The sequence below is a fragment of the Mastigoproctus giganteus genome, chromosome 8, assembly GCF_048544385.1.
Source record: "Mastigoproctus giganteus isolate SK-2022 chromosome 8, ASM4854438v1, whole genome shotgun sequence".
In the NCBI taxonomy this organism is placed as follows: Eukaryota; Metazoa; Arthropoda; class Arachnida; order Uropygi; family Thelyphonidae; genus Mastigoproctus; species Mastigoproctus giganteus.
The window spans coordinates 57,100,721-57,123,502 of NC_143582.1; the positions used below are offsets into that span (position 1 = coordinate 57,100,721).

At 37.3% G+C, this 22,782-nt stretch overlaps 1 protein-coding gene across 1 annotated transcript in view; it reads left to right on the forward strand.

Moving 5' to 3' along the window:
* sra (RRM_RCAN_like domain containing protein Sra) overlaps positions 1 to 22,782 on the forward strand; it is an 88,711-nt gene that overhangs the window by 54,238 nt on the left and 11,691 nt on the right. Inside the window, exon 3 of the mRNA XM_090379372.1 lies at positions 14,469 to 14,646. Coding sequence (XP_090235498.1) covers positions 14,469 to 14,646 — 178 coding nt within the window. The remainder of the gene's footprint in view (positions 1 to 14,468; positions 14,647 to 22,782) is intronic.

Here is a 22,782-nt window from a genome sequence, read left to right on the forward strand (position 1 = left end):
GATTCTTCCTCTTGCTCAGAATAATCGCCTGAGAGGGCATAAATTCAAATTGAGTCAAGACAGTTGTAGGATAGATGTGTGGAAGTTTGCCTTTAGCTAGCGGGTGGTTGATTGTTGGAACAAACTTCCATCTGTTGTAGAAGTTGATAGCTTAAACAGATTCAAGGCAGAACTAGAAAAACATTTGGAGCAGGTGGATGAGTGAAAACGAGAAGGGGGGGGAAGTTTTTTTTTTTTTTTTTGGTGATGCTATATAAGCTGCATCATGTGTCCTTGCTAATGATAAAATTATTATGGATATTGCTAATTAATTTTACTGGTTTTGTTTAAAATTTTATGATTAATTTATTTGATAGTTTATTTATTGGTTTTCTTGTATCCTCTGACCTCTTATAGCTACATATATGTGATAACATAATTTGAAGCCATGCAGTCTAAAATGTCTTGAATTTTACACAAGTACCATATTTTTGCAATAATTACAGTGTTGTCACTACTTAAAGTAAATCTGAGAGAGAGTAAAAGCCCAGTTATCTAGCAATCAATGGGGAGTGGGAATCCTAGTGAATCTGCCTCTTATAAGAGTCTAAGGAAAACAGTGAAATCCTGCAATGTGAACCTCTTAGTCACCAGTTTATGCATTGTTTTATTTCCTTTGTCTTAATTTTAATATAACAATTTTTTCACACTCCTTGTCATTTAAAAATATCACTTTTTATCATAAATTACTGAAGAGACTGGATCATACATATGCCTTTACAAGTACATGATTTTTGCATTTTGCTAGTCTTCTAGAAATATCCCATTTCCATTTTTAAGTTCAAACAACACATCTGCATTTTTCACCAACTTTCTGATTTTTTGGATACAATAACAGATGAATGGAAACAGATATGATGATGTAGTTACACTCTAGATTCTAAAGTAAAACATATGTAAGTGGCAAATGTGACTGGATGAAAAATGGACTTTGGTGTATTTGGTACTTAATTTCAATGTAATCATATAAACAATAAATTCATACTTTTCAATTTTCTAAGAAATTTTTTAATATAAATTGGCTTTAAGCATTGTTTTTATATTTAATGCCTTTTCTTAATTTTTAATTTATTTAATCTCAGTTGTGTTTGCTACTGGACAGGTAAATGGTGCAACTCTTTTTATATATGTATTCCTGTGCTGATTGCATTAGTTTTCTGGTTGAGTGGATGGATGACAGATGATAGCTGCATTTTTACTGTGTCAAAACATCTGATCTTTACATGGAGTAGTTTTGTGTTTTATGTGGATTTAACACTAAAAAACCTTTACTTAGGCTAGCACATAAGCAGTGCGATTTCTTCAGGTTTAGAAAAACCAGAATAAATCATATTTTTCTGGTCATATATAGATTCAGTATCCAAAAGTGGGCACGACATCATATACAGTACTATTCTACAAAATGTATTTGGAGATTAAATGGAAAAACATCTGGCTAAAAAAAAAAAAAAAAAATGTTGAATATGACTTGGCCAACCCTATTGGCTGGAATGATAACTTTAGCCACACTTCTACAGGGTTACACCTCCTGTAAGTCTGCAGCTAATTCTCAGCTTAAGCCAGGTCTCATTTTGGCTCTCAACTGTTCAAAAACAACCCAATTCAATGCTATTCAGATCTCAGCTAGAAGTAGCAGGTTAACCACTGTTCTTCTCAAACTGTTGTTGCATTTGTGAAGTGTCATCACACACAATGCCAGTAATGCAGAATTGTTTAGAATCTTAATAGATAGCTGCATTGATGGTTTCATCAGTGACAACCAATCTGGTTATTATCAATGAAAAATTATGGTACAAACATGGCTAATTCCATTTTTTTTGGAATTCTCTATGTTTATACCATCTCAGTACCACCATAAAACTTTATTTTTGCTGTAATACAGTCTAGGGAAACCTTTCTTTTGAGCATATGCCGCACCCAGATGCATCCACTAGCACGATTCATCACTCTACATCATGTTGTGCCAGTGTTTCTGTTTTATTATCATTATTAGTAGTGGCAAATAATGCAAGAAAGCAAGCTTATACTTCATCAGCCAGGAAAAGAAAAAAAAGTTATTAATTAGTGACACTAATTAATAACATTTGATGCCAGCAATCATCTACATACTGGCTGAAGGCAAATTTCTAGACATCTATCTTGCAACCATCCTTACTCAATTTGAATTTATGCTTCCTATATGGTGTAATCTGAGCAAGAGGAAGGATTCCATTGGCACTGAGATTATTCAATCCAATCTTGCGGGTGCTGAATCTCCAGGCACTGCAATTTGCAGAACCGATGCCTTGCCTGGGAAGAGCAACCTCCTGTTTCTCTCACTAACTTTGTTGCTCTTCATTGCACCAATTCCAACGGATCCACTTCCTTCTGCAAATGAGGCTTCCAGACCTGTATTCAGTACTCACGATGTGGCCTAACCACTGCCTTATACAACAGCATAATCGCCTTATCCCTATTGGCAAAATTATTTCACAAAACCACATGAGCTATCCTGGCAGCCTGTCTCCACTGCTCACAGAACTTCATATATGACTGCACAATTAACCCTAGGTATTTTTCATTCTCATTACCCTGAGTGTGCTACGACATAGTTATATTAATTTGGTAAACTTAAATTACCACTTTTCAGCCCATCAGCCTAATTTTTCTAGATCTTGTTGCAGTATCATACCCTGATATGCCTTCATCAGTGTCATTAATAAATATTGAAAACAACATTCCAGCACTGAACCCAGGAGGACAAATACTAATAACAGTCCAAGAAGAGGAGTGTCCATCGATAAACCTTCTTTTCCCACTCAATTATCCATTTATCCACAGCAGTAATTTGCTCCAGTTTATATAACTGTCTTTTTTGTACAACAACATCAAAAGCTTTTCTCAAATCTAAGATTATTATATCAAAATTATTTTCTTCACTTGATTACTCCATCATAGTATTCAGTCAGATAAGACTGACCCCCGTAACAAATCCATACTGTGACTGCAGTATAACTAAATTCTGTTTAGATGGTCCTCTGTTACTTCTTTAAGTAGTGACTCCATTATTTTCCTTAGAACAGAATTCCAGCTAACAGGTGTGTAATTACTCTTGTCACTTTGTGGTCCCCTTTGTGAACTGGAAATATATTTACATATCTTCAGTCACAGAAACTTTCCATGAATCCAAGGATGCTCCTATAATCATGGCCAAAAGTTTTCTTTACCTCTTTTGCTGCTCCCCTTAATATAATTGGAGAGATGCTATCCACCCAGTGTGCTTTTTTTTACATCTAGCTTCAATTTCTCTTCCACTTTCCTGTCCATTATCATAAAATTATTCAGCACCTGTTAGAATTTAATACACTTCTGGAATCCCCATCTCTAAAAAATTCCTCTTGTTGAATGTAAATGCATAATATATTTATTCACTTTGTCAGAAACCTGATCAGGATCATTAACAGTTAAACCATCTAGTGGACCAATGTGATTTATCCCATCCTTCTAATTTCTACATAAGTAAAGAAGCCTTTGCTTGCTTACCTTTGCATTCTTTGCTAGAGACTTCTCATAATCTCCCTTAGCTTGCCTAACATCTTTTGTGACTTAATTACAGACTAGTTTTATCTGATGTAGGCTTCTGTATCATCTAGCAGCCAGTTAGACCTGGGCCTTGAACAGTATTTCTTAGTTGGTATCAAAAGCCTAGTAACCTCTATGATTGCATGCCTGAATGCTTCCCAATTAGAATTATTTAGAATTTGCTGTTGGTGACTTGGTTATCATTTGGTCCCATGTCAACAAAATAGGCAACTCATACACCAACCATTAAGTTCAATTATTACTGTAAACAAATGTTGATACAAAATAAAATAAATTCTGAAAATTATGTTTACAGTAAAATAAATAAAACTGATAATAAAATGTGGTAACTGTATTTACAATAAAACTGACATAATCTACCATAAAATAATATAAATTAAAACATCGTTACAATAAAATACTATAAAACATACGCGTAATTAAAAGCAATAAAACCTGTAGCTTTTGGAAGCGTCTACTTCCTTCCTCAACAGTATCAAAGCTTCTTGCAACACCTCCTTAAATAGCAGGCTCACGGTGCTTCCACACGTGGTTCAACCAGCGCATGGTCTGAACTGGAAGCGGAAATAGCTCGGGAGCATGTCAAACGGAACCGCTCATCCATACTCAGGACAACAGTTTCAAAGAGGGGATGCATACGCATGCCTCTGTCCCTATTAATAGTATTGTTGTCAGATGAGCAGATTTGTAAACTCTCGAGCCACTTACCGTCCCAGAACCCATGCGCCCAATCAACAATAACCACATCCTCTTCTCCCAAAAATGCTCAGCCACAGCAGACTTACTATAATCCGCGACTTTTATAGCATTTAGGTGCTCCCCTAGACGATCCTTGAACCGCCGCCGTGTTTCACCTACCTACATAACATTCCACTAAAAGACACCCTTGATTTGAGAAGACCACCCCAAATCAAGGTCAATGGTGTTACAGTAAAACTAAAAACAGAGCTTAAATATCTAGGTTTGATCTTAGACAAAAACCTTTCCTTCACTCCTCATCTAGACCAACTCAGGATTAAGATCAGGAAGTATGCTGCCCAAGTCTCAAGAGTTACCCGGAAGGACTGGGGCTTAAAGAAGAGAACGCTGTCACTCTTCTATAAGGCAGTTTTCATCCCAGTTATCACCTATGCTTCTGGAGTCTGGTACAAGAAGGCCAATACCGTAGTAAACAGATCGCGCCTAGGAACTATCCAGCGCTCTCTTCTCCTTCTGTCCTCGCGTGCCTGTCGCACTGTCAGCACCCATGCACTCCAGGTCCTCACTGGATCTCTTCCACTGGACCTGGAGATTGTTCGTCATGGGTTGCTCTACCAAATAGCCAAAGGAAGAGCAGTTACTTGTGCAGGTTTCACCACTGACCCAGCAAATAATAGAAACGCTGAAAAGAAGAGACTTAATGAACATCTAACAGACACCTGGCAAGAAAGATGGCAGACATCAACTAAAGGTGCTGTCACCAAAAGATTCCTCCCTGATGTCAGGGCCTCCTACCCCCTGACACCTGTCTGATTTTCACCAGGACTCTATGCTACCTACCTCCTCACTGGACATGGCTCCTTCCAGAAAAAACTACATTACTTCAGAATTTCAGACTCGCCCTGCTGCTACTGTGGAGAGGATCAGACGTGGGAGTACCTTGCCCACAGCTGTGAAATCTACGAGGACTTCAGGAGGATCCTAATAACAAAACTACACTTCAACTACCAAAATCAAGAACACCTCACCCTACAGAATGAAGAAACTTACCGAGCTCACTCAATTTGCAATGGACTTATTTACCAGGCAGAAAGCGCTACCACCACCTTAGTATTCGAATCAATAGGTCATAACAACCATGACTGCCAATTGTTGCTACGCATCATTGAGCCATGGATGCTAACGCCTTGGACCAACTTGCACAAGACTTGACCAGCAGTGCAATCAAAGACAGGGTCCACACATACCTTGACAAATTCCTCATCATTGATTCCTGGACAAACTTTTCTCGACCAGACGTGACACATCTCATCAAGAAGAGGCCTAGCATCGATCCCTGGACTTGACCATCAATCTTGGACTCCCGGTTTTGACCACCCCCACTGTTCGTTCTGATGGACTACTGGACCAGCCTTCAGTCTGGATGCGACACAGACTCACCAAATGGAGTCCCAATGACGGCACCTGAACTAGACCTTACTGAACATGACCCATCCACCATAGCAGCACTCACACTGCTGGATTTCCAGCAAGTTGTCGGCTCCAACTGACTGGCCGTGCTAGCTGTACCTACCCCTGAACTTGCGGGGTATATCTCTCTCTCATTTTTTTTTTTTTTTTCCGCTTCTTTCTTCTGCTTCCTGCCATCCGTTCTTTTACTCCCCCCCCCCCCTATTTTTCTCTTACAGAATGATTTTTTTTTTTTTTTTTTTTTTGTGGGGTGGTGGTTTTCGTCCACCCGCCACCCCACTCCTCTCTGGTGAGGCACTGGGCATGCCACACTGTCATCAGGGGCCATCTTCCCTTTTGAGCCCTTTCTTCTGTTTCCTACCCTCCAGTCTTCTGCCTTCCTCCCTTACTTTTCTCTTGCAGAACTTTTTTTTTTATTTTTTTTATTTAGTTTATATATATATGTGTGTGTGTGTGTGTGTGTGTGTGTGTGTGTATATATATATATATATATATATATATATATATATATACACATACATACACACACACGCATGCCCCACAGGTCTAAATCTAAAAACATCAAAATTACTGCCCGACCTATTTGGCCCTAGAACAAGTTATCAGCGAACAACCCTACGCTCTGTTAAAATTACAACCATTGCTCAAGAAACAGCGATCATCTCATTCTCAAATCTGGTCCTAGCTACTGAAATCCCAGGAAAGTAGGTGGCAGGACCCGCCAGAGTACTCTAGCTACAGTGGTACACCCGGTCAGCCTCCCCGTGGCATGGTGTGGTAACGTCGGGTCCCACTAGGGGCTCGGCGGCTAATAGACCGGAGGAACAAGGGGCACAACACAATATACAGCACATGACCCCCACACACTTCAAATCTCTGGCCCCGATACAATGTATACCTGCGGAGATGGGAGAAATCCCAGGAGCCGTTAGACACTAACATACCTTATACATAACATTCCTCACAATCCGGGCATGCCCTCTTTGAAATGTAGAAGATATATGTTCAGGTGTGGAACTTTGTCTGGCCAGCACCACTATGATGTTCTAAGGAACTATATATAAGCAGGTTTATGGTGCAGCCATGGGTTCACCCATTAGTGCTATCCTGGCCAATTTGGCTATGGAAAAATTAGAAAATAAAGTTTTTGAGGGGTGTCAGTTTTCCGTGAGGAAATGGAAGAGATATATAGATGATACTTTTACCGTTATTCCAAAAGGGAGAGAGGAGGATGCACTTATTTGGCTTAATAGCTTCTCCCAATGCATTCAGTTTACCTCAGAGGTGGAAGCAGGTGGTACCCTCCCATTTTTGGATGTATTGGTCTGTAGGATGGGCCTAAAGCTTAGAACTTCAGTGTTCAAAAAACATGTGTAGAGGCCAAAAAATCCATTATAGCTCAGCAAAAGCTAGACAACATACGAATAGTGTGGTTAAGGCACTAATGGATAGAGCAGGGTCGCACTGTGCCACCTCTGGGGATAGAGAATGTTAAATTAGACGAGTCACAGCAGACCTTAAGAAATGCAGCTACCCCCAGAAGATCTTGGACAGATATAGTAGAGGGGTTATGTCCAACCGTACAAAAACCAGTTATACCTGTGGCCACTGCATACATTCCTTACTATCAGGGCCTTACTGAACGTCTAACTAGAATGTTACGTGACTATAAGACACACTGTGTGCAACTTCCAGGACGGAGGTTGCACACAGTCATGTCCCAGGTAAAAGATCCAATAACAAAGGATCTTAGCAGCGAAGTCGTATACGATAAAATGCCCGGATTGTGAGGAATGTTATGTATTATTATTTTTTTTTTATTTTTGTGTTTTTGTATGGGCGGCTCCTAGAACAGAAGTTCAACTCCGCCTCGTTGCTCTGTTCAGTTTTTACAGACTCTGTCAAGGTAAGGCCGGTGTGTCTCGTAAAAATAAATATATCCCCCCCCCCAAACCAAATCCACACAGAAATATCCCAGGCTGGATGAAGATAGATGAAAAGGAAGGCGAGAGAGAGAAAAAAAAAAAAAAAAAAAAAAGTTTTTCATCCTGCACGAGAGAAAGTGATAGGAAAGAAAAACTGTTTGTGAGCTTATGTGTGTATTCTGTAGCGTGATGTTGTGTTTTGGCCTTTTGACTACCTGGAAGCAGTGATCACCTGGACGACCTTCCTCCAGGTACTAGTCCCCAGCAAAAGGAGGGCAAGGCCTCCCCTACTATCTGCACGCCCTCCTCCCTGGGGAAAGAGTCCCCAGGGAAGAAAGAAAAACTTGTATAAGATGAAGAGAGGGAAGGAGTAAAGAAGAGAAGGCAATGTTATGTAGGTGAAACAAGGCGGCGGTTCAAGGATCGTCTGAGGGGGGGGGCACCTAAATGCTATAAAAGTCACGGATTATGGTAAGTCTGCCGTGGCTGAGCATTTTTGGGAGAAGCAGCATCGAATCTCCCCAGAGGATGTGGTTATTGTTGATTGGGCGCATGGGTTCTGGGACCGTAAGTGGCTCGAGAGCTTGCGAATCTGCTCATCCGACAACAATACTATTAATAGGGTTGTTGTTATTTGGTTTTTAGGAGCATTAGCAACTAAGGCCATATTGCTCCGGGATATGTGGTGGTCATTTCCTGACCTTTCCGCATCTTCCATATTTGGTGGTGACTTGATTAGGCTCAAACCCCAGTCTAATCAAGAAGCATGTGCTACGCACTGCTGCTCCTTCCCACCTGGTTATGGAGGTGCCTTATTAATAGGGACAGAGGCATGCGTATGCATCCCCTCTTTGAAACTGTTGTCCTGAGTATGGATGAGCGGTTCTGTTTGACATGCTCCCGAGCTATTTCCGCTTCCAGTTCAGGCCATGCGCTGGTTGAACCACGTGTGGAAGCACCGTGAGCCTGCTATTTAAGGAGGCGTTGCAAGAAGCTTTGATACTGTTGAGGAAGGAAGCCGATGCTTCCGAAAGCTACAGGTTTTATCACTTTTAATTACACGCATGTTTTATAGTATTTTATTGTAACGATGTTTTAATTTATATTATTTTATGGTAGATTATGTCAGTTTTATTGTAAATACAGTTATCACATTTTATTATCGGTTTTATTTATTTTATTTTGTATCAACATTTGTTTACAGTAATAATTGAACTTAATGGTTGGTGTATGAGTTGCCTATTTTGTTGACATGAATTTTCCCAACTTCGGAGGCCTTTTTCAGGATATTTGGTCCCATTCCATAGAATTTAAAAGCTGTCTAAGACCACCATAGTCACTTTTACAAAAGTAAGAGCCCTTCCCTTGATGGTAGTTACATCTTTAAGTAAATCAATATACTATGATCACTGCCACCTAGTGGGTCTTTCATTTGCAGATTCGTAATGCATGAAGGATCACTGTTAATCATCAGATCATGGGTATTGCTTTCTCTTGTTGCCTATCTAACATGGTGGTGCAGAAACAATCATCTAAGAAATCCACAAAAGTCTTGCTATTGTATGAATGACCAACTCACGTGGCCAGTATCTGGAAATTTAAAACCCCATTAGCCATTCTAATTTACTGGCCCATTCTATTTGTCTGTGCACTTCTTCATTATACTCATCACAGTCATTAGGCCTATAGCACACACACCTCTCATTTTTATTTTCTCAGTGCTTATATCACACCAGACTGATTGAACATTGCACTAGCTACCCATGTTAACTTTTATATAACTCCAGTTTATATAAAAAGGAAGACAGTGCATCCAGTTAACTGGATGCACTGCCTTCCTTTTTATGTGCTTCGCATCTAAGAGCATAATCCCTTCCACCTCCATCCTGTCTGTCCTTTCTGTACACATTGTACTCCCCAAATTTAAATTCTGCATACGTTATCCCAGTGGTCAGGAGCGACAGTGCATAGCACGCGTTCCTTGAGTGGACCGGGGTTCAAGCCAGTGACTACTAAATACGATAAATATTTGTATGGACGATTTATTGTAAACTCTACTGACTTGGTTGTCGTGCCGGAGTATAAACAGAAAATTTATTTTATTTATTTTATAACTGAGTGACATCATATCTCCAAAACCTCTCAATGTCTGTATTTGATGACTTGACTAGTTCAGTGGACCCTTGCTTTACAATTTGTTCACTGTATGATCAAATCACTTTACAATGGACTCTCCTCAATAAAATACCATTTCACTATACAATGTGTAGTACACACCAGTCATTGTGGTTACGTTTGTGAATTGAATTTTAATTCTATTAAACAACAGTTCTAATAAGCGAAAGCAGGAGGAATATTATCCACAGGCTATAAAAGTAAAAATATAAAGCACAAATTTACATTTTATTACCTTACCAATTAACAAAATTAAATATGTGAAAATTGGAAGAATATTTTCCACAAGTTAGCAAAATAAAAATAAATTTATGCTTGCATACATAGCTTAATTAATACTGTAATATGTACATACCAACTAATTTATTTCTGTTCACTGGCTTTTTTTTTTTTTGTTGTAAAATTTAATACATTAAAAAAAGATAAGCAATCAATAACAAAGAACATGGCATGCAAAAGTGAGATATGGAATTTTTATGAGATATGGAATTTTTAAGCTTCATAAACAAGTTTATGAAGCTTAAAAAATAGAAATGAAGAGAAGATTCTGAAATATTTTTTTTTTTTTTTTTTTAAGTAACTGAAGATTTTATGGAAGGGGGAAACATTTCACTATAATAACGTAAAAATCCACAGAATTCCAGCTATCGGTATTATCGCAAATGCAATGAGATCTAGTTTTAGTGCAATCTATTATAAACTGGTAGTAGAGAAAATTGTTTTTGTTTTATGTTAGTGACCTCCATAAATATGCTATAGAAAAATATCACAAAGGCATTCAAAATTGAATCTTATGACTGGACATATGATAACAATGAAAGTGTAGTGCATTTTAATGATTTGAATTGGTTTTTTGAAGATCGATTCTATAAAGCGGTTGATTCTATTAACCAGTGATCATGTTAACCGGTGCCTACTTATTTCACTTTACGATGGGCTTACAATTGTCTCTGACCAGACCACATGGTCCTTCCTCTCAACCAAAAGCATCGTTTAAAAATGTGTTGGCCGTGTGTTTTGTTTTTGCATCTTTAAGTTAAAGTGATTTTTTTTATATTGTACTTTAATCAATATATTAGTTTTAATCAATATGTACAATTTCCATTATAAAAATCACCTTTTAGAGAAATAGCTTAGTTATATAGCTAAAATTTCAACTTCTGAGGTCTAGGAACAAATTACCAAAAACCAATGTGTTATTGGGTTCACATTACGATGTTTTCACAATACAGTGGAGTCTCTGGAATGGATTACTATCGTAAAGCAAGGGTCCACTGTACTTCAAATTTGTGAAATTTATTTACTATGCTCCTAGTATTAGTGCACACTCAAGTGTACGTTTAGATGTTTTTACTCATAGTTACCCTAACATATTTGTTTGTTCCGTGAGGGGCCCCCAACAGGCCTTCAAATCCCCAGCACCTCATTCTCCAGGCATGCTGCATGTTCCAATAGAAACAGTGCAGGAGTAACCCCAGGGGCTCACATCTGATGAGTATGGGCTTGATACACCCAGGGTCCTGAGCTGGATATCATCATTCTTCTTTCTCTCTCTCCTCGGGAATTTTTTTTTTGGCTGTTGCAGCATAAGCCTCAGGCTTCTTTGCATCATATAGCTAGTAATAATAATAACTTACACCTCTGCTTGCAGCTACTGTTAATCTGTTAGCTATTACCCCCCCCTCCCAAGCTAGCAGTTTTCCAATCCACCTAACATTGCTTTGATAGCATTAGCAAATAACCTTGCACTCCTTCTATTTAAGCATATCCTGTTCCTGCAAAAACAGTAGACACTGTTTTTGCAGGCACATCTACAAAGAAAATTAATATACTGAGAAAATTTTTACATATAAACTACAGAGAAAATTAATATGCTGAGAAAATTTTTACCATGTAAGCCTCACAAACTCCTGGGCTAAACTGATTGAAAAGGCTCTCATCTTGTACTCTCTCTCTGCTATTGTGGGTGGGCAGAATTGCAAACACTTTCAATTTCAATCCTAACTTGTAATTTTTTTCAACATTGTTCTGTACTTGTTAATTAAATTCTCAGCTCGCCTACTCTTAATATCATTAGTACCAGTGCTTACAACAATATCATCTTTTGTGCTTTCAAAACATGACACCTGCTCTAGATGTCATCTTTTAAAAGAACCAGGGTATGTCTAACAGGGACTAAAGTTGATGACACTTGTCATAATCTTTTTTTGCATAATATATTTCTAGTTTTCCTGACAATCAAGTCACCAACTATAGCTACTTCCTGTGGGACCAAGGATCTCCACTGTGGAGGATATCATTGTTGTCTGATGCCGAGACATGGCCCAAACATTGGATTGGGTAGCTGTGTGCTTTATGGGTCCTTTTCTTGTAATCCTTTGAGGGCATCAGCCCTATTCTTCAAACTCTCATATAAGCCCATCAAAACACTGAATTTGCACTTAACCTCTTCATGCTCTTTGCAGTGAACACATACGCAAAGCCCCCTACCCACCCATGGTTGTATCATGTCCTGCTAAAGGTAGTTTTGCAAAAAAAAAAGGGAATAAGTAACACACATAATGTAGCCCTGAACCAAAACATTCCTGCTACTTTGCAGCTCTAGTCTGAGACACGATTTTAGTCTAAATTTAATTTAAAAATACCTGAACTAATAATGCCATGCTAATCCCACTTGTTATAAAATACTACCACTAAATCGTGTTTACATTGTTCTATAACAATACTATAATTGATACTACATTTATATCATTCTTATATCCATACTATAAAAATGGCAGTTATATAGATATATTATACACTGACGACAGACTACAACTTCTGTTTTCTATGTAATTTTGAAAACCAAGTAAACGATAAATTAACCAATTTTATCAGATAAACACAAGTAATAACAAGTGCACTGTTAATTTTAAACAAAAATCAATAATATTTAAGTAATAAAAAAATAATAATAAATAAATAAAAAATCCACTTAGCAGCTTCCAAAAGTCAGTCTGTTCTCTCCAGTCTTCTTTCATCTCTGCTTCTTTCTCAGCAGTTGCACAATCATACACTGTTCAATGAAGTGCTTTTATGATAGTTGTTGGTCTTACGTTTAACCGATTTTTGTCAGCTGTCTCTAGAGTAAGCTCATTAAAAGTTAGTTGCAATTTCCTCTTGCCATTTCTTTCATCTCTCAGCATGCTCTGGGGATCATTAATAGTCTATTTGTCACTGAATTATATGCCTTTTATGGCCTACTTTAAACTGGTATTGCCATCTACCTATCCTGTGAATTTTGGAATTAATCACTGCTTTCTGGGGTCAGACACCCCAATATGTGTTTTGGAGTGAGAAGGAAACAGATTTCCAACTACCAAAATCAGAGGATGACATGATGAAAAACAGTCTGAGCATTTGTGATTAGTGGGATATAATCTTGTAATTCTTGAACACATAGTGATAGCTAAAAGATGATCAGTGTGATATGACTTATTTTGAGCATATGCACATAGCCCTGGAGAGACTATGCAAGGTTTGTGGAGTAGAATTTTTATCAGTGTGGTCTGTGCTTATTAATAGGAGAGACTGTTTTTACACAGATGACATTTAAATAGAATGGGTACAAGAATATTTTCCGATGCTAGCTAGAAGGATACAGAGACTAATAGATTAACAGCAACCACAGGTGGAGGTGGAAGTGTTTCTTGCATTGCTTCTATTCTATTGGAATATACAGTAGCCTGAAAAGCAAGGAAGCAAGGCATTAGGGATTTCAAGGCCTGCTTTGGGTTATCATGGAACAAGCAAATGCAGGAGTTGTATTAAGGTTATTGAGAGTGAAAACAGGTGCATGTATATTTGCTTGTACTCTAATGCCAGGAGAATAGTAAATTAATTTGATGGTTTTGAAGTACTGGTCACATCATCAAAATGCAGACGTGGGTGTCACTCAAATATAAGGGATGCAGAATTTGAATATGGGGAGAACGTGTAAGGAATGGACAGGAGAGGGAGGTGTGAATGCATTCATCATTTACAAAGGGGATTAGTGTGCAATATGAGTAATTACAGGTCTGCAATATGAGTAATTACAGACCTGTTAACTTGACTTGCTTTCCAGGAAAAATAATGGAGTCACTGGTTGAAGAAGTGAGGTAATACAGGACTAGATAGGAATGCAGTTATACTGCAGTCATAGCATGAATTTGTTAAAGGATGGTATTGTTTGGACAATCTGATTGGATACTGTGATGTAGTAACAGAGGAAGTGGATGCAAAAAATCATTTTTAGATCATATACTTAGATTTCAGAAAAGCTTTTATGTCTCTTAGACATAAAAGACTGCTATACAAATTTTGCATGAATATAAAAATCAGAGTGAAGTTTTCAATAAAGGCAGCGAACATGTGCATCCCATGTTAATACTACATAAGTAGTTTAAAGACTGCTAATGTGTAATAGATTCACACACTGACAGATTATCTTACTGTTTTTCATTGCTAAAATGGGTGAATTATATAATAGTAAACGTACTATAATTATGCTCAACTCGATTCACAGATGTTAACTATTTTGACCCTATTTTTATGTAGCCAAAGTCATTGAGTAATGATGGAGAAACATCAGACGGCTATCTCCAACCACCTTCCCCTGTTCGGCAGTTCCTTATATCTCCACCTGCTTCACCGCCCGTTGGCTGGCGCCCAGTTGATGAAGCAGAACCATGTGTTAACTATGATTTATTGGCAGCATTAGCAAATTTATCTCCAGGTGAGCTACATTTATTGATCCTATGATATTTGTTTAGGCTTTTCATAGGTAATAATTATAATTTTGAAGTATTAGTTTATAATAATTTTCAGTCAGAAAAATCTTATTTAGATATGGTTTCTCTAATAGTACTATACTAATTTCCCTCTAGTGTTAGCAACCTTAGGATGTGGTTGATGCCTGATCATGAAATTTTTCCAATCTTAGAAAGTACTTTGGATCATGGGGATAGATAAGCTGACTTTTTTTTTTTTGCAAAGTCAAGTCAAACAAAAGGCATTGATCTCACAAACATCAGTTTGTGAATCAACCAACTATCACGAGTTTCCCCATGTTGCACTTCAAATAGGCAACAAACAACATAGGAGTATAATGTTACTTATCAGTAACCCACCCTCCCCACACACACACCAGATATCCATTTTGGTGCTTATCAAAAACTTATCATTGGATGGCCAGATGCCTTGTCAGCATCTGACAACCCTGATAATTTAACTCAAAAGGCAAGCAACACCAATTTGAGTGCCTTTCGTTACACTTTGCATCTTTTTTGCCTCTGCTATAAAAATTGGATATAAGTCCTATTATGGCAAAATCTCAAATCTACAAATAAGCTAAAAGCAATTCATACTTGACATAGCCGAGTGGGTAGTACAGTACTCATTTGAGTTGACCATTGTTTCAACCCACATCACTACTAAATACAGTTAATGACTGTCAAAATAGTGTTTCCTCCTTTTGATATCTGTCATAGATGACAGAAATCAAAAGGAGGACAGATATCAAACTTTTTTTTAGCCATAGAACCCTAATATATTTAAAAACTGTAATAATAAATGAAAAATAATGATAGAAATTAATAAACATTTGCAAAAGCACACTTTGAAAACCACTGCTCTAGACAGTTCTAAACGTTGACTATTTCTTAATCCAGATTAAAATATTGTAATTATATCTCAAAAATATTTATCCTAGCCTTTTCTTCTATGTTATTTGTCCCTCTTTCATTTAAAAAAAATAATAAAGACAAACATAACACAGAACTAACTCTTTCTCTTGTGGAATTCTAGGGTTCTGCAGAAATTCTATGAGTTAAATCATTGCTTGGATATCAGATTCTGTACCAATGAAGTGCCAATAAGAACTGAACTGCAGTCTCAGGGGTGTAACATTTCTAATAAGTAAACTGATAATCCTCTTTAGCGACGTGTTGCTTATTTGCAGTGCAACACGGGGCAGCTTATAATAGTAGCATTGAAATTTGAGATATCAATGCTTTTCCTTGAGACCTTTTTTTTCACCTGTGCTATAAAAAATAGATGCAAGTTCTATTATAGCAAATATGAAATCTACAGATAAGTTTAAAACAAATTAATTTTTAGTTTTTTTGTTGAATTAGGAAACAAATCAGTTTTTATTCATTATGACTTAACATAATCTTAAAAATCTTGGCATTCTCCGCTGGTGAAGCATTACTTATTGAAAGCAGTGGCCACTCATTGTGAAAGTATTCACAATACAAGATATAATTAAAATGATGCATTAAAACTACCTTGGTAGTAGAAATGGTGTGAGCATTCCCCATGCATAAACAAACTCCTCCATAATTAATCTTATTTCCCATCACTTGTAATTTTTTTCCCTCTACATTTTTTTAAGTTTTTCTTCTCATATACAAGGCACAGCTAAAAAGGAATGAGAAATATTTTTTAAATAATTAATTATTTTAAATACAACAATCTCAATGTTTGTCCCTCCAACTGCACCTAAGCAGCAATCAGTTCACAATTTCCAGGATCTAAAACTGCAGTGCAAGTCCTTGGAAGATACTGCCTTTAATTTCCACATTGTGTTCTTCTGAATATCTGCTAAGTCCTCAAATCACTTTCTTTTGAGGTGGATTTTAATTTTTGGGAACAGAAAAAAAGTCTCATGATGCCAGATCTACACTACTTGTACAATGTGCTACCTGAGCAACAGCTCATCCGTGGTTAAATCTTTAATCTATAATTCTCTAATGCATTAAGGGCTGTGTATAAATGATGCAAGTGCACTAAGATATACATAGTCTATAATTCTTTCATAATTTTTTTTTTCTTTTTCCTTTTTTTTTTTTCTTTTTCCTTTTTTTTTTTCTTTTTCCTTTTTTTTTTTCTCCTTCCTTTTCATTTTGTTCCCTTTTTATTTTTCTTTCTCTTTTTTTTTCCTCTCCCCACCCCCTTTTTTTTTTTACCAACTGTAAACTCACATTAAACTTTCAACTCAGCAATTGCTAATATAAATAAAACTCATCAGCACAAAAATAACTGTGATATAAATAGCTCAAAATATAAATAAAATAACTCAAATATAAATAGCTAAAAAAAAATGTAAATAAAATAGGATCAGTGCAAATTAAACTCTTAAAACTCTATTTACATATGTATATATTTACCCTATATACAATCCATTAATTTCTCAATGTTATATTCCTTATTTCATTAATTCCCTTAGCATAATCCAAAAAAGCTTCATACCAAATCCTATTCTTAAATAAGTCACTGCAAGTGTATAAGTCAGAGCCAATCTTAGAGGAAAATATTTCTCTCTGTTCTGTGTACCTTGCACACTTTTCCAACACATGATCCGTATCTTCAATGTGTCTACATAGGCACTTCAGATCATTTTCTATTCCCAATGCCACCAACCTTTTCCTCATTCCATGCCCAGTTACTATCATTGTAGCCATCAGACCCAAGCCTGGCCATCTATCCATTTCTCTTACTACCTTCACTCCAGGCAGGAAGGCATATGTGACATGGCCTTGTCAGAACGGTTTCACCTTTCTTTCCAGATACTATTTCTTGTTGCAATCGTTTTCTCTCTCTCTTTAGATCCTGCTTTCCATATACCTCATTTTCCTCAATGCAAGATTTAATCCCCAATATTTCTATCCTCTTATTTTTCTTTATTGCATACTCCATTACTTGTTTAATTACAACCAAATCAATTGGTTCTTTTCCTGATACCACTTGTAATGCATCATTTGAAACCATTCTAAATGACCATGTCACAGCCAATGGTTGCTCCAATGTTGTGATCTTGTTTTTCATTGAAAACTCACTGTGAACCATTTGCACAGAACCATTTGCATGCACACCTTTCCCATGCCCAGCCTTACTGTCAAAATTGTACTTACTGTTTCTTTGTCAATGTGTAACTGTTCTGCAATTAATCGAACTCTCATCCACAGTCTTGGCGCATGATCTCTTGAATTTTTTCAACGTTTTCTTCTGTCATTGAAGTTGGCAGTTTTTCTGAATTTTTGCCATCATGGACCTCTTCCTGAACTGTTTGTCCATTTGTACACACGCGGTGTATTGATTTGGTATTAACTTAAAGGTGTAACTACTATCAAGGGTAAAGGGAAGGGTTTTTTGCTTTCATAAAGGTGACTCAGGCAGTGGTCTCATTTTTAAATTCTATACAGTGGGGCAACTCCTGATGTTACCATCAGGAAATCGCCATACACTTTCCATAACATCTCTGGTTTCATTACCGTACACTTGCCCTATCACCTTCGTTTCTATACCATTTTTATCAAATTTCACTAAAAATTTAATAACAATTCTTTGCTTTAAATCATCACTCATTTTTCTGCCAAAGGGTTAAAACACTGATTCAGTTAGAGGCACAGTTTAATCAAAACTTTAACTGATTGCAACAAAATGAAACTGATCTGTTCAGGAAAAAATAATCTGTAGCATGATATGAATGTTGTTGACATGTGCAGTAGTAAGCTGTTGGTAAGCAACAATTCTAGTTTCATTTTAGCTGCACCTTATACTCTCCTTCCATCATTTTCCACTTTTTCATGCAGCAGATACATATGATAAATTGCAGTTTTGCAAAAAATGCACAACATTATGTTAAATTATAGTGTTATAAGTGCAGTGGTATTGCTCTTATTGAGACTCTTTCGAAAAAGAGGTAGATGCTGTTTGTCTGTTTGTTTGTCATTTGGTTTTTAGGAGCATTAGCAACTAAGGCCATATTGCTCCAGGGATAATGCGGTGGTCATTCCCTGACCTTTCCGCATCCTCCGTATTTGGTGGTCACGGGCTCAAACCCCGGTCTAATCAAGAAGCGTGTGCTACGCACTGCTGCTCCTGTCCACCTGGCTACGGAGGCGCCTCAGGTAGATGCTATCAGTTGCATAGCATTATTAAATGCCAAAGAAGTAATCTTGTAATTTACAGTAAATCAAAATGAAAACAAAATACTTTATCATTTATAGAAAATTGGTAGGAAACAGTACATGAATGCATTTGATCCTGCTTTCAAATTTAGTAGGAAAAAAAAAAAAAAATAGTATTTTATTTTTCATATGAAGGCTGACATTTAATTTTTAGCTATATATTTAGGTGGTTAACACAGAAACAAAAATGCTCTCAACTTCAGTGTGCAGCATTAGGTGAATCAAAAACTACTAGCTTGGATGGGAATACACAGATTAATAGATTTCCAATAGCCACAGGCAGAGATGAAAGTGATTCTTGCACTGCTTCTATTGGAACAAGCAGTAGCCTTGAAAGCAAGGTGCTGGGGATTTCATGGACTGCTAGGAGTCATCATGAAATAGGTAAATACATGGGCCGTGTTTGGGTAAATAAGAGTAAGAACAGGTGCATGTATACTTGCATGTACACCAATGCTAGAAGTATAATAAATAAATCTGATGAATTTGAAGTGTTTGTAAAGACATCAAATGCAGACATTGTTAGTATTTCAGGGATGCAGAATTTGAATATGAGGAGTACAATGTATACAGAAAGGACAGACAGGGTAGGAGGGGGAAGAATTATACTCTTAGTTAAGTACATAAAATCTAAGGCAGGACAATGTTGAGTCGGTTTGTTGTGACATAAGCACTGGGAGAGTAGGAGTGTGTTATCAACCTAATGATTTTGATGAGTACGAAGAACAGCTATACAGAGGAATAGAGTGGGCCAGTAAATTAGAACATCTTATAATAGGGGATTTTAATTTTCCAAATATTGATTGGAACTTGTGGGTTGGTCACTCACAAACTAACAAGACTGTTTTCTACAGCAGCATGTTAGATAGGGAGTTTGTCTGATTATCAACAAGAGGGAGTTCGTCTGATTATCAGCAGTGGTTATTCATGCATTAAGAATCTGAAAATAAAAGAATCACTAGGTGGTAGTGATCATGGCATATTGATTTGGGATTAACTTAAAGATTTAGCTACCATCGAGGGTAAAAAGAAGGGATTTTGCTTCTGTAAAGGTGACTCAGACAGTTTTTAAATTCTATACAGTGGGGTCAACTAATGGTGTTACCATCAGCAAATTCAAACTGAGAAGTATTCAAGGAATTAATCATAGAAGCTACTAGACTTCTCATACCAACTAAGAAATACTCTTCAGGGTATAGGCCTAAATGGATGTCAGATGAACTGATGAACCTTGTGGCAAAGAAGAAAAATGCATGGGATGCACATAAATTATCAGGTGACACAGAAGCCTATGGTATATATAAACTAATCTTTAAAATAACTAAATGCACAAGGCATAATACATTAAGAGTTTAATATCTATATAATATCGGTGTGTAGATACACCATAGACAACTCTTAAGAAACTACAAAGTAGTTGTTGTAGGCATCATTTGCTCTTTCTCATATTGTGCTCTGCCTTCACGACGAGTTGCCATGATATTGCACTACCTCGAATAAGTAACGCTTCACTAATAGAGAAGGCTATTGTTACTTATTCTCAGTGAGTACCACCACCCAGACATGTTTCAAAGCTATTGGCCTATCATCAGTGGGTGGGCAGGTACCCTGGTAGCTTATGCCTTGTGCATTTAGTTATTTTGCCTTTAGCCAGCGGGTGGTTGGTTGGTGGAACAGACTTCCATCCCTTGTGGTGGAGGTTGATAGCCTAAATAAGTTTAAGGCTCAGCTGGACAGGTATTTTGAACGAACAGAGGGGTGAAGTGGAAGTGGGTTTTTTTTTTTTGGCTGATGCTGCATAAGCTTGCTTTCTTGCATCAAATGCCTATGCTAATGCTAATTTTAAATATTGTCATGTACACCTTTTGGCATCTCTCATATTGTGTGATTATCTTCACGAATGGGTCGTCATGTCTGCAATACCAGGGTACCTGCCCACCCACTGATGATAGGCCAATAGCCTTGAAACGTGTCTGGGTGGTGGTACTCGCTGAGAATAAGTAACAATAGTCTTCTCGTTACTTATTCGAGGTAGTGCAATATCATGGCAACTCGTGAAGGCAGAGCACAATATGAGAAAGAGCAAATGATGCCTACAACAACTACTTTGTAGTTTCTTAAGAGTTGTCTATGGTGTATCTACACACCGATATTATATAAACTAATCTGTAATCAGGTTACAAAGGTGGTCAGGTAAGCAAAAGCAGATTACAAGAAATCTCTGGCGAAGGATGGAAAGAAAAACAACAAAGGCTTCTTTACTTATGTAAAAACTAGAAGGAAGGGGATGAACCAGAGTGGTCCACTCATTTTCGATGGTTTAACTGTTAATGATCCTGCTCAGCTTGCTGATAAACTGAATGAGTATTGTGCATCTACATTTCACTTGAGAAATTCTTCAGCGAAGTGGATACTGGAAGTTTATCAAACTCTGACAAGGAGCTAAATGATTTTGTAATAATCAAGAGGAAATTAGTAGAGGAATTGTTAAAGTTAAACATAAGAAAGACACCTGGGGTAGATGGAATTTATCAAATTATACTAAGGGAGGCAACAAATGAAAAGGAATGAATTGAGCAAACGCTTAGCCATAATTATGAGAGCACCCTCAAATTCAGAGGAGTTATTCATGCGTATGTATCCCCAATTCACATAGGGGACACTTAGCCATAATTATGATAGCTTCCTTGGACTCGTGGGAAGTTCCCATGGACTGGAGATGTGCAAATGTATTCCCAATTCATAAAGGGGGATCAAAGGGTGACCCAAGTAATTACAGCCCTGTTAGTTTAACTTCTGTTCCAGGAAAAATAATGGAGTCATTAGTAAAAGAAGTAATGCAGTATCATCTACACAAGGACACAATTATACTTCAGACAGCATGGGTTTGTTAAGGAGAAATCTTGTGTGACCAATTTTATTGGATACTACAATGTGGTCACAAAGGAACTGGACACAAAAAAATAATTTTGGTATCATATAGTTGGATTTCAGGAAAGCTTTTCATACTGTTATACATAAGACTGCTGCACAAATTGGAGCAGTGTGGTATTAAGGACAAGTTGCTATAATGGATAAAGGGAAGGTTGAGTGAAAATCAATAGACATTGCTCTTTGTGGACTAATGTTATTAGTGGAGTCCTCCTGGGTTTCGTGCTGTGCCCCTTGTTGTTTTCTTGGGTTGGTCACTCACACACTAGTAAGACTTTTGTGGATTTATTGGATGATTGTTTTCTGCAGCAACATGTTCGAGAGGCAACCAGAGAGGGTAATACTCTTGATCTGGTTATCAGCAGTGTTCATTCGTGTATTAAAAATTTGCAGATAAAGGAACCACTAGGTGGCAGTGATCACATTGTATGATGTGGGATTTGTTTAAAGATATAATTACCATCATGGGGTAAAGGAAAGGGTTTTTGCTTCCGTAAAGGTCTGTACAGTGGGATCAACTGACGATGTTACCAACAATAAATTCTAAATGGGAAGCATTCAAGGAATTAATCGTGGAAGCTACTAAAAGTTTCATACCTGTTAAGAAATATTGTTCAAGGTTTAGGCCTAAATGGTTATAAAATGAACTAATGAGACTCATGACAGAGAAGAAAAATGCATGGGATGCATATAAATTATCAAGCAACTCAGAAGCCTATGGCAGATATAAGCTAGTCTGTAATCAGGTCACAAAGGAGGTTAGGCAGGCGAAGGCAGATTACGAGAAATCTTTGGCAAAGGATGCTAAGAAAAACAGCAAGGATTTCTTTACTTATATAAACTTTTAAAGGAAGGGGATGAATCTGATTGGTCCACTTGATATCGATGGTACGACAGTTGATGATCCTGCCAGATAGCAAACAAACTGAATGAGTATTTTGCATCTACATTCACACATGAGGAGTCAT